The sequence below is a fragment of the Lissotriton vulgaris genome, chromosome 10, assembly GCF_964263255.1.
Source record: "Lissotriton vulgaris chromosome 10, aLisVul1.2, whole genome shotgun sequence".
Classification (NCBI taxonomy): Eukaryota; Metazoa; Chordata; class Amphibia; order Caudata; family Salamandridae; genus Lissotriton; species Lissotriton vulgaris.
The window spans coordinates 895,116,133-895,129,673 of record NC_141698.1 but is presented as its reverse complement, the minus strand read 5'-3'; the positions used below and the strand labels follow the sequence as shown (position 1 = coordinate 895,129,673).

Here is a 13,541-nt window from a genome sequence, read left to right as displayed (position 1 = left end):
CGTCCATCACCACCCCCTTTTGTATCGCTTTTGGCCGCCATAAGTGTGGCAGGGTATGCTCAGACGAGAGTCCCTTGCTCACTTTGCCACTGGATTCAAGCAAGCCGGGTTGAAGAAGCTGGAATGCCAGAAACAGGTCCTCGGAAGCTTGTTTCCGGTCCAGGGAAGACATGGCTTGGCAGTTAGGGCTGGACTGTTCCCATGAGGCACAGGGTCAGACTGATTTGCATATAGCCATGTCTGAACTGGGGTGGCGGAGTCGGCTAAAAAACGATGATGGATTGAACCCAGATCTTTTGACTGGGTGTGAGTGTTTGATTGATTTAGATGCTCCGTCCATCACCACCCCCTTTTGTACCGCTTTTGGCCACTATAAGTTTGGCAGGGTATGCTCAGACGTGAGTCCCTTGCTCACTTTGCCACTGGATTCAAGCAAGCCGGGTTGAAGAAGCTGGAATGCCAGAAACAGGTCCTCGGAAGCTTGTTTCCGGTCCAGGGAAGACATGGCTTGGCAGTTAGGGCTGGACTGTTCCCATGAGGCACAGGGTCAGACTGATTTGCATATAGCCATGTCTGAACTGGGGTGGCGGAGTGGGCTAAAAAACGGTGATGGATTGAACCCAGATCTTTTGACTGGGTGTGAGTGTTTGATTGATTTAGATGCTCCGTCCATCACCACCCCCTTTTGTACCACTTTTGGCCACTATAAGTGTGGCAGGGTATGCTCAGACGTGAGTCCCTTGCTCACTTTGCCACTGGATTCAAGCAAGCCGGGCTGAAGACGGCTGGAATGCCAGAAACCGGTCCTCGGAAGCTTGTTTCCGGTCCAGGGAAGACATGGCTTGGCAGTTCGGGCTGGACTGTTCCCATGAGGCACAGGGTCAGACTGATTTGCATATAGCCAGGTCTGAACTGGAGTGGCGGAGTGGGCTAAAGAACGGTGATGTATTGAACCCAGATCTTCTGACTGGGTGTGAGTGTTTGATTGATTCAGATGCTCCGTCCATCACCACCCCTTTTGTAGCGCTTTTGGCTGCCATAAGTGTGGCAGGGTAAGCTCAGACATGAGTCCCTTGCTCACTTTTTCCACTGGATTCAAGCAAGCCGGGCTGAAGACGGCTGGAATGCCAGAAACCGGTCCTCGGAAGCTTGTTTCCGGTCCAGGGAAGACATTGCTTGGCAGTTCGGGCTGGACTGTTCCCATGAGGCACAGGGTCAGACTTATTTGCATATAGCCATGTCTGAACTGGGGTGGCAGAGTGGGCTAAAGAACGGTGATGGAGTGAACCCAGATCTTTTGACTGGGTGTGAGTGATTGATTGATTCAGATGCTCCGTCCATCACCACCCCCTTTTGTACCGCTTTTGGCCGCCATAAGTGTGGCAGGGTATGCTCAGACGTGAGTCCCTTGCTCACTTTGCCTCTGGATTCAAGCAAGCCGGGCCGAAGAATGCTGGAATGCCAGAAACAGGTCCTCGGAAGCTTGTTTCCGGTCCAGGGAAGACATGGCTTGGCAGTTCGGGCCGGACTGTTCCCATGAGGCACAGGGTCAGACTGATTTGCACATAGCCATGTCTGAACTGGGGTGGCGGAGTGGGCTAAAGAACGGTGAAGGATTGAACCCAGATCTTTTGACTGGGTGTGAGTTTTGATTGATTCAGATGCTCCATCCATCACCACCCCCTTTTGTACTGCTTAGTGTGGCAGGGTATGCTCAGACGTGAGTCCCTTGCTCACTTTGCCACTGGATTCAAGCAAGCCGGGCTGAAGACGGCTGAAATGCCAGAAACCGGTCCTCGGAAGCTTGTTTCCGGTCCAGGGAAGACATGGCTTGGCAGTTCGGGCTTGACTGTTCCCATGAGGCACAGGGTCAGACTGATTTGCATATAGCCATGTCTGAACTTGGGTGGCCGAGTGGGCTAAAGAACGGTGATGGATTGAACCCAGATCTTTTGACTGGGTGTGAGTGTTTGATTGATTCAGATGCTCCGTCCATCACCACCCCCTTTTGTACCGTTGTTGGCAATGCAGCACAGGTGTAGCGTATCCTGTGGCCCCCTGGGACCTGGAGTACCTCTGCAGTTCGCGCTCCGGTCCTCACAGGCAGAGAAAACAACAGCGCAGCGGCTCCCCATTATCAAAAGAGAGGGAGACCAATATTATATCTCTAGTTATTGCCGCCTCCTCATTATGCCAGATTGCCAGCCGTAGTACTGTTGGAAGCAGTACATCTGGTGCCGTTACCTAGATAATGTAAGCCGAACTCCTCATGACAAATGTAATGGGGAGTTGATATCGGGGTTGAGGGGAGCTTTCACCAAAACCTATCTTCTTTTCCGCTGTAGAGCCACGCAGTTTGAAATAACCTGCACTCCCGCTCCATTTGTTGCAATAGAAGTGTGTTGTGACTTATATGTCTTGAGATGACGTGGCAACAGTCCACTCCCCCACCCCCGAGGCTGTGGGAGATTAAAGAGAGAGTCAATTGACTTTGATAGCTGCATCCTATTTTTTTGTTGTTAGACCTGGCATCTTTTGCCATGATTTCCATGGTGCTTTTGCTTCTAACTTCCTGTTTGATTGAGTGATGCATTTTGCTTTTGCTGGTTTTAGGACTCTGGGCAATTTACCACTGCTAAAATGCCTTCGTTCCCTATTTAAATGGTATCACTGATTGGATTATCCATGATATGCATATTTTATTTACTAGTTATTCCCTAGTAAGGTGCACCAGAGGTACCCAGGCCCTGTAAATCAAAGGATACTAGTAGGCCTGAAGCACTAATTGTGCCACCCACATGAGTAGCCTTGCAAACATGTCTCAGGCCTGTCACTGCAGTGTCTGTTGGTGCAGTTTTAAGTCATCCCTAAGGTGGGACCAAGGCAGCCCTATGGGCAGGGTGCAATGAGTTTAAAATGTAGGACATGCACTGGTGTGTATTACATGTCCTAATAGTGAAAATCTCTTACGTTTAATTCCCCACTGGGAACTAAGAAAGATTTGGAGTTTGGGGTCTCTGAGCTCACAAATGTAAAAATACATCTTTTTTTGTGAAGTTGGTTTTTGAATTGTAAGTTTGAAAGTGCCACTTTCAGAAAGTGGGCATTTTCTTGCATAACTTTTCTGTGCCTCTGCCTGTCTGTAGAATACACATCCAGGTTGGCTGACAGTTGGGCTCTTGTTCATTCACTCTAGACAGTCACACAAAGGGAGCTGAGGTATGCCCTGCATTTCATGATGGTCCATCATCAGGTGATGGGCCTTTCTGAGCTAGAGTGGTGGTAGGAGTTTTCCCTGACACCTGAATTGGGCTGTGCCTGTTCGCACACAAAACAGTCTCTGACCACCTGTAGTGTGTCTGGAGCCACGGCAGGGAAAGGCAGGGTCTTGCGCACTACAAAGACTTTCCTTTGAAGTTTGCCTACTTTAAAGGCAGAAGCGGTATAAGTATTGGACCTCTGACACCCAAAATCAGAAAACGTCTGGACTGAGGACAATCTGGCAGGAAGAAGAGCTGGAGAAGCTGTCAGGAGGTACTGCCACTTTGCTGTTTACTTTGCTGTGTTTGCCTACTGCTGTGAAACTTCAGTCCTGGGAGTGAATGGACTTTGCTTTCTGTATCCTGCTTCCAAGATTTCCAAGGATTTGAGTTGAACTTGCCTCCTGATAAGAAGTCTCAGGGCCGTCGAAGACTTCACCTGCCAGTACCTGGGCTCTTCTGATGAGAGTCCTGACTTGCCAAACACTGCCAAATCCAGTTCCTGGGCCCTTTGAAGTGTAACCTGATGACCTTAAGGAGAAAATCCATGCACCAACTCTCACTGCCTGTTTTTTATCAAAAATGTATACATCGCCAGTGCCTGCCCCGAAGAGTGGTCCCACTCATTGCATCAATCACAGCTTTCACTGCAGACCCCAGCTTGCCATTCGCAGTGCGTAAGAAAAATCGCTGTAGCGTGAACTACGAGCACCGTGTCACAGATGTCCATCAGGGCACCCATTCTAACTACAATGCAGCACCTGCTTCACTGCTCTGGAATTGATACAGCACCTGCTTCAATGTGTTGCATTGACACAGAATGTTGACACAGAACTTCTGAATTTTTGACACATCGTCCCTGTGCGCCAGTTCTTCATCCACTCCACATTAAGGAACTGAGTCCGCGTGTCCAGACACCGACACATCACATGCCTTGCCAATAAGGAACAGGCGCAACACCTTCCCTGCCAATTAATAACCTGGCTAGCAGTAAGGAACCAACGTATCACCACCTCTTCCAGTAAGGAATGAACGCATCACCTCCCCTGCGTAGTAAAGAACTGATGCAACACTTTGCTTTTCCAGAGTGTCGCTGTCCCTGCGCCTCGCACCATCTTTGATTTTTGACCTTTCCAAGGTGCTTTGAGCTAAAACCACTGCATCCATTGATTTCTATGGGCTAATCTTGATTAACATTTTAAAAGTTATATTTTCACTTGTGCATGTTGGATTTTTGTTGTTTTGATCTTGATTTATTTAAATAAATATTACCTATTTTTCTAAACTGGTGCGAACACCTTTTGTAGCATTATCACTGTGTTACTGTGTTTTTGTACAAATACTTTATATATTGCCTCTGAGATAGGCCTGACTGCTCGTGCCAAACTGCAGTGGGGCTGAACAGAGGTTATCTCCGCTGTTCTGACTCTCTTACCCTGACTAGAGTGAGGGTCCCTATTTGGACAGGGTGCAAATCACTATCAAGCAGAGACTCCATTTCTAACAGATGTCCATGATACTGCAGCCGAGTATGTGACTCACAAGCATTTTAGCTCGTAGTAACTGATGAACGGTGGCAAAACAGTTCAATGAGACCATGAGACCAGAAGTTTCTGTCCCGTCACATAAATTAGATGCACCTTTTAAGGCTTTTTATAGTGATTATTTAGAAACTGACACTGTTAATGCTCAAGTAGATTACTTTATGACAAACAAAAGCCCACTTTTACCTCTATTATTACTCTGACCCATTCTGAAACTATATCAGCTGTTCGTGAAGAGAACAACGGAAAGGTAGCAGGCTTGGATAAACTTCTGGCTGTTCTTTTTGCACTGAGCAAGATGTATGGGTACCTTATATAAATACCCTCTCAAATACTGTGCAGAAGGTGCTCTGGTCCCAGATTCATGGAAGAGTGCTGAAATAGTGACAATCTTTAAACAAGGATGTCATAATATACATGCCAATTACCAAACAATCAGTTTGATCGATAATATGCAGTAGATATTCTTCAAGCAAGTCCTTAATAGGCGCATGCCTTGGATGATCGAAAATTAGATTTTTAATCTATACCAGGCCGGATTTAGACCAAGAACAAGTATGATTGGCCAGGTCTTTTGCTTCCTCTTGAAGAAGTGGGGACCTATGGACATTGTCCGGTGCACCCTTTATGTTGCCTTGTTGATTTACGGGAAGCAACTGACATTGTCATGGTCCCAAGAGTGAAACTGTGGAAGGTGCATGCAGAGATAGGAGTTCCTTCAGACTTGTTCAATTTAATAAGAAGGTTTTACACACATAATTGAGCTATGGGCCAGCAAACTGTCCGAAAGCATAGATGTGAGCACAGGAGGTTGGCAGGGCTGCGTTTGGCCTCATCCTCTTCCTCAATGGTTATGTGGAATCCCTAACTAACTCCCCTGTATTCTTTGGCCAGAGAGTACCTGCTTTACTCTCTTTATTAATATCTAAAACCCAGAGATGGCTTCAGATGTTGTTACAGAGGTTTGCCACTGTCAGTAGCATCTATGGCTTGAAAATTAATGCATCCAAGACTAGATTTCTTACATCTAATCCCCATAGAAATTTCAGTGGCAAAATGAGGCTGAGTGCAATCTCTTTGGAGAAAATGACATAGTTCGTTTATCTTGACATCACACTTTCTGACTCTCAAATATAGCCTTCAAAAATTTAGAAAAGCACATTGATACTGAAATGTAGGGACTCTGCTATAGTCAGGTTTGCAAAGCACACACGACTTTTCCTGTGTCTCCGACTATCAAGATTTTTGAGCACAGGCAGTTATTTCTGCATTGGAAGGTTCAGAATTATGGGGGAATAGTGTTGCAAAGTCCATTGGAAAAGCTGAAAATGATTTTGTGAGATGCTTGTTGAAGCTTCAATAGAGCTCTCTGCTATTGTTGTTGAGATTAGCCTGGACATTTAAACCAATAGAGGGGTATGCTATTACAGCCCATTCTATATTGTATTCAAATCTTCTCATAGATGAACTAGAAACATATTAGGAGAGGCTGTGTGATGCCATTGCAAGACCATAGGCACTTAAGATTCCTTGACTGATATACATTAAAATAGTTTAGAAAATCTCGTATTAAGTGAGTCTACTACTTTATCTATTTTTTCTTGAGCCTACATCGTGAATGAGAGGTTCTGGTACTTGGTCTCAGAGAAACAACAGACCTCGCCACCCCAGACAGATTGTCCACATGCTTCGTATCTCAGAAATCGGACTATATATTCAAAGAATTTTTGGATTAGATTAAATCTTCCTTATCCAGAACTGTGTTCATAAGGTTAAGATTGGGTATCCCTCTCATAGCATTCTTTATGAGTACGTGGATGTCATCTGAATTTGAGTGTATGCTGTGTTCTATTTGCCACTAAGTTGAGAAAACAGAGGGTCATGTTTTACTTTTTTGCCTGCGTTATACAAGGACAAGATCTAGATGGGTTAAGCCACTTTGCCTGGTGCTGGGATTTAGGATCTACCAACATGCTATAAAAACATGTTTGATTAAGTCTGTGTGTTTTTTCTACCATCTCAAAATTTCTACAAGCAACTTGGCAAATAAGATCCAAAGTATTACAGTTATGATAATATTGATCTGTGTGTACAAATGGTATATTGATGAATTTGTAAATGTATTATTTTGTTTTTATTGAATGTAATTTTATATTGTGCCCAAAATGAAAATAAATTAAAGTAAAGTAAGGATTATTCTTTAATGTTTTCACTGTCATATATGCGTTTTACAAATGATAGAAACCCTTGAGTGTGCCACTGCTGGAAGCAGGGAATGATTATCCTCTTGGAGATCTGGAACACATTTCCTTTATCTATAGAGATGCAAGCAGCCAGGCAGTATTGTGGAACTCCATTAGTTAACATTTCTACCTGTTGAAATCACGCAGCCTTCCATTCTCACTCAGACATGAACTCTGTATGTCATTTGTGACCAGTTTCTGATCTTCTCCTCCAGACCAATGACTGCAGCCTGGAAGAATGGACGAAACTTTTTGCTGAAGTCAAAGAAACCCTGGTACAGTATTGCTGAAATATTATCTTATTAACTATCTTTATTTTTGGAGGTGTTTTAGGGTGAGAATCAATTCAGTATAGTGCAATTTTGGAATATTTCCTCAGTGAAAGTATTGCAATATATGATCATTTAAAGACTACTCAGCAATGACAGATTTGTACTTATTGTTTTACTTGCTCACAGCCAATTACATATGAAATTTTCTTGTACTAGGTTATTTTCAATGCTTATTGGTATTATAATCCTTTCATATTGTTTCATTATTTCAGAAAGACACTGGATGTGTGGTGGATCAACTTCTGTTAGGCGGAAATCCAACGGTGGTAAGTTCTTAATTGTTAGGTTGTTCTGTTTTCCGATTTCATCTTTCACATCTTATCCCTAATTCATAAATATGATCCTAATTGAAATTGTCTGTCTTTAGTGATGTAGTGATGTCTCCCCTGAGCACCTCAGGACAATACTTGGTGGCTATCTCTGGGATGTCTCACATCAGTAGAGTTCTTCTTGACTGTCTATAGTTATGTCACCCCTGAGAATCTGAGAACTGTGCTTGATGTCTGTCTCTGGTGCTGTTTACCACAAATACCTCAGTACATGACTTAGTAGGCATCTTTGAGGTGGGACTGTTTACTCTTAAAGGTTTTATCATCACTCCAGTGTAGCACAGTGATAACTCTAATGAGGCAGCACCAGCTCAATGCAGATGATAGCCCAACTTTAACCCCAGGATGGATCACCTACAACACTACTCCAGCCTAACTTCTGGGCATTGCCCTGATATATTGGAGTGGCTATGGCGCAATTCATTTAGTAAATATTTATTCACACATCCTGATGAAAATAGCACACTAATCCAGCAGCTTGTGCAAATATTGTCTGATTTACTTATATAATTCTTTTGATCCTAGTACTGGGTAAAGAGAGTAAGAAAATTGAACATGTACCTGGTGTCCCTGAAAGTTTTTTACCTGCTTATATGGTGGTTTCCAGTGAAAGTATTGATAAATCCTTGGACAGTACATGCCATTAGACACCCTTGAATCTTCTCAACTTTTTCACATAGTTCTGCAGCTTTAGTAGGTTCATTGCTATGGTCAGTGTTTAGGATCATATTGATTTTTGAGTGAAGGGTTCCATTAAAGCAGACAGGCTGATACCTCTCTTTTATTTTGTGTTACCAAAAGCCCATATTTTGCCTGTTGTTTTTTCCTTGGTTGAGCAGTGTCCTAAAGTGTGTCTTCCTGTTACTAATCTTTATTTTAATGCCCATTACTACCTTTACAGCATTGTGTAGTGCAGATCTTTGAGAATCGTTATATTTTGGAGGGATTATAATAAATATGTACCGAAAGAGTTCCTTTTAAGTTTAAAAAAGATTTCCTATAGGCAAATCCTATGCCAGTAAATAAGACATTCAGATTGCATCAAGGAGACTGGAAATCCACTCTCCAAATACAATATGTGCCTCTCCTGCTGATACTTCGTCAGCGGGGTTTGTAGACTGCACAGGGTTGGTTGGGGGTTGGAAACTGTCAGCAGATAAGTTGGCAGCAGTTTTCCTTGGATGTAGGGCTAATGTCTATATAGGAACATGGGGGCATATTAGCAAGAAGCTCGTTAAAATTATCTCAATTTTAGGTGCAGGAAACTGCCACGAAAGCGGAGGTAATGGGCTTGATAATATGCGCTATAGAATTCCAATAGAAGCACATCTAACCTGGGCTTTTTTTGGAATTCTATTGCTCATATTATCAAGCCCATTATTGCCGCTTTAGCTGCAGTTCCCTACTGCTAAAACGGCGATCCTTTTAACGAGCTTCTTGCTAATATGGCCCAAGGTGTGGAAGTGGTATTTGTTATAGGAGCTATGTTTTCAGAAATCATACATATTGAAATAAGTGGTCTTGTGCTTCCAGATTAAATATCAATTTAGGATTTTCATGTGTTTCAAGGAATGTATTCAATACTAAAAATAAAAATAATTTAAAGCTTAGGTATGTATACATAAGAAGGCCCTATATAACATGAAGCAAGCTCTGGCAGTGCTAACCGAAGATAGGTCTCTGCCACAGTTTTGAGCTAACTCATCTCTTAAGTTAAAGCACTGCTCTGTTTTACCACTTTAGACCGTAATACATGGCTAATTAATTTGTCACTGAAATGTAAAGGAATGCTCTACCTTTGGCTAGAAATGTACCAGAATGTGTTTATGTCTCTAAAGTAAACCATAAAACATTGCAGAATGTCATAACACAAGGCCACATAACAGAACCACTGACACATAAAGGGAGCAACACAGTACAACAGTCAAAAGGGAATTCAAATTCAAAAGAAAGTACCTAGCCTGGCAGTTTGGGCTGGACAGTTCCCATTGGGTACAGGGTCACGACTGATTTGCATATGACTGGGTTCAAACTGGAATGGCATGGAGAGCAAAAAAATGATGGATTTAAGCCCAGATCTCTGTACTGGGGTGAATGTATGACATTGTTCTGCATTCTGTCCATCAATTGTTCTTTTTGCATTTGTCACTTTGAGTGGGACGGGAATGCCCAGACGTTGGTCCTGTGCTCTCCATGCCACTGGAGTCTTAGCTCACCTGGCTGATGAGGGGTGAAACCCTGAAACCGGTCCTAGGATGCTTGTTTCCAGTCCAGGGAGAGCCTGTCCTGACAGTTCAAGTTGGACAGTTCCCACTGGGCACAGGGTCAAGACTGATATGCATAAGACCAGGTTCAAACTGGAATGGCATGGTGAACATAAAAACAATGAATTTAGGCCCAGATATATGTACTGGAGTGAATGTATGACATTTGTCTGCATTCTGTCCATCAATTGTCTTTTTTGAATTTGTCACCCGAGTGAGACGGGTATGCCCAGACGTGGGTCCTGTGCTCTCCATTCGACTGGAGTCAAGCTATCCTGGCTGGTGAGGGGTGAAACCCCGAAACCGGTCCTAGGATGCTTTATTTCAGTCCAGGGAGGACCTGGCTTGGCAGTTCGGGCTGGACTGTTCCCAGTGGGCACAGGGTCAAGACTGATATGCGTATGGCTGGGTTCAAACTGGAATGGCATGGTGTGCAACAAAACTATGGATTTAGCCCTAGATCTCTGTACTGGGGTGAATGTATGACATTATTCTGCATTCTTTCCATCAATTGTTCTTTTTGCATTTGTCTCCCCGTGTGGCACAGGTATGCCCAGGCGTGGGTCCCATGCTCTCTATGCCACTGGAGTCAAGCTATCCTGGCTGACGAGGGTGAAACCCCGAAACCAGTCCTAGGATGCTTGTTTCCAGTCCAGGGAGGACTTGGATCAGCAGTTTGGGCTGGACTGTTCCTATTGGGCACAGGGTCAAGACTGATTTGCGTATGGCTGGGTCCAACTGAAATGGCATGTGAGCAAACAACAATGGATTTAGGTCTTGATCTCTGTACTGGGGTGAATGTATGCCCTTGTTCTGCATTCTGTCCATCAATTGTTCTTTATGCAAAGGTGAATACAACACAACCACACTAAAGCACATCCAAAATACAACGTCATAATAGAGGAACAAAACACAACACAAACAACAAAATAAGATATCACCACCATAACAACATGTGACACTAAATATATGTACAAATATTCTTCTCTTACATTAGGAGCCTCAGAAGTCTGTTTTATAATACAGGGTTAAAAGGTGTTTGCACCAAGAACTTCCAGAATAATTTTCGAGGACATGTGATAGCTCAGGCTAAAAATGCTTTGTGATGCGCCCTAAGTGTTCTATCTGTGACCTTAATTTTAATCTTTTTAGATTGAAAGACAATCCAGGCTAAAATAATTACCAGTTTCTCTGTTATCTTCTAGGAAAAAATTGCGGCTGAAGTTGGAAAGGCTCTGGAACAAATCCGTGGCCCTGTCAGAGACCTTTTGGTAACACTAACTTATTTGGGTTATAATTGTGTGATATATGTTTCCCAATTTATCTTGTGACTGACTCACCAAGGCACACCATTTCAGGGCACTTTGAAATATAAGAGCTAACTTAGACAAACAACTTACCTACAGTGTCTTCCCTGGACACCCACTATAAATGCAGGATTAGTGATTCATATCATAATGTAAATATGTACAGAAACTATCCAAATATTCTCCAAAATGAAAATGTGTAGGCTGTCTATGGGACTCCCCTCTCAATATAGGCTACCACTAACCATTTAACCTAGAACTAAAGGTATGCCTCCATTAATTGCCACTGCAAACATGGTAGCTTCATCAAACTGTTGGTGTGTACCCAAATAAAAAACCATAAGGGTTTTGAAGTCTCAAGAGTAGACATCGAAAAATAATACCATTGACAAGTGAAAAATGCAAGAAATCTATAGCTCCATGTTGAGGAATGCTGTCAGTTCAAACTCCATGTCCTTAGCATTTCCACAAAATTGTTCCTCCTTACCTCACAGCATCCTAAAACTTGGCCCCACTCAAGTCTATTTCACTCATCCATCAATCTATTTAATAAACATTATCCTTTCAGGTTTTTTTCATTGAAGGCTACAGGTTTATTGTCTTTGGGGCAGCCATCTTGAACTGTCTTTTTCACTCTGATAGACAGATCGAGCACATGCATGAGTTTGTCTTTAGGTTCTAGAGATAAGTTACGCCTCTCAAATCCCTAAAAATAAATAGAATACCTCATTGCTTTTCATAAGTCACACAGCTGGGGAGGAATGAATTTCTGAGCCACCAAAAAAGGCCTTGGCTACATTTATTCCAGTAAGCCTAAGTAATTTCCCCAGAAGGGCCTGATCCATGCAAATTTGTCCTCTTCCAACAAGATTTTTTCTGCAACTGTTGACATGCTTGGTACTCTGACTTTAAAGGACCAAAATCCTGGATCACTGCAGATCTGCATAAAGTATCTAAAACGACATACTGAGCAATAATGTGATGGACTGGAAGAGGCCCAACCTAATTGAAAGCTGCTGAGATGAATTCGAACATAACACTCATCATCATTTATTTTTCCTGTTTATAAGTCAGACCATAATACATTTTTAAAGAGTGCTCATATTTTCTAATTGCTCTCTTGCAATAGTTTATCATTTACAATATGGTTTCTTATATTTAACTCTGGTGTTTTGCCTGATGCAGTTCAGTCATATTTTCTGCTTGAAATTGGTATACATAAACTAAAATGATTTACGAGAGGAAACAGTACACACCTTGTGGGTGCAGACACCTTTTCCATTCCTCATAGTCAGAAAATGTTAATTCCAATGTAATTAGGGAATGCAATGGAGAACCACTAATTGAATGTAAAATGCAGTCTGCCTGGAATGGTTTATATGGAGGTGGTCACCAAGATGATGTCAATCTTTGCCAACTGCCCTTAGATTTCACTTCTTAGTTACAATTTTGATTCACCTGATTCCTTGGTGAAGCACTGAACCTGAAGCCTGAGCACCTCTTGACAGTTCTTGACAAAATGTGATCAAGATGAATTGATACTATAAGGGAGTCTGAGTTCACAACCTCTCTTACCCCCTTGGTTAATGGAACAGCCTGAATAGCTGTATTGAGTACCCAATAATGACCATTTTACTAGAAGCTGGACAATATAACATGCTTCATTTGATGCTTAGGGCCAAGGTTAGGAGACTGTAAAGCCTGAAGCCACTACATTATACTTGCTGTATTAGGTCAATACCAGCAATGACATCTGTCTTGTCCCAGCATGTTTATTTTCCTCCTCATGCCCCTGTAACCCTAGTGGAAGACTACAACCATGCCTTCTAATTGCTCTCTTGCAATAGTTTATCTTTTTACATTATGGTTTCTTATATTTAACTCTGATGTTTTGCCTGACTGCAGTTCAGTTATATTGCTGCACTTTTTGATTATGAAGGAGAGGAACAGGGATGCAAAGTCATTGCTAGCTATGAATTGGTATTTTTTCATATGTTATGGCAATGCCATGGTATGCATTTTTCCAGTCCCTTTTTGATAGTCCTAATGAGGCAGCAATACATTCCCACAATGATACACACCACCCACTGTAGGTACCAGCACCAGCATCCTATCAGCTATGTCATGATAATATGTAGTTGTAGACGTGTCCCACCATGCAACACAAATTACTGGAACAGCTCTTGAATTGAACCCCTGTAAAGTAAAAACAAGGGAACCCTACTCACAAGCAAGCCTGGGTGATTAAGTATTATAAGAAAC

At 42.7% G+C, this 13,541-nt stretch overlaps 1 protein-coding gene across 1 annotated transcript in view; it reads left to right on the top strand.

Annotated features, from left to right (window-relative positions):
• The window catches only part of LOC147688972 (uncharacterized), a 39,434-nt gene that overhangs the window by 17,520 nt on the left and 8,373 nt on the right, over positions 1-13,541 (top strand). The window contains exons 5-7 of the mRNA XM_086939850.1: positions 7,263-7,322; positions 7,592-7,645; positions 11,178-11,243. Of these exons, the coding sequence (XP_086795976.1) occupies positions 7,263-7,322; positions 7,592-7,645; positions 11,178-11,243 (180 nt within the window). The remainder of the gene's footprint in view (positions 1-7,262; positions 7,323-7,591; positions 7,646-11,177; positions 11,244-13,541) is intronic.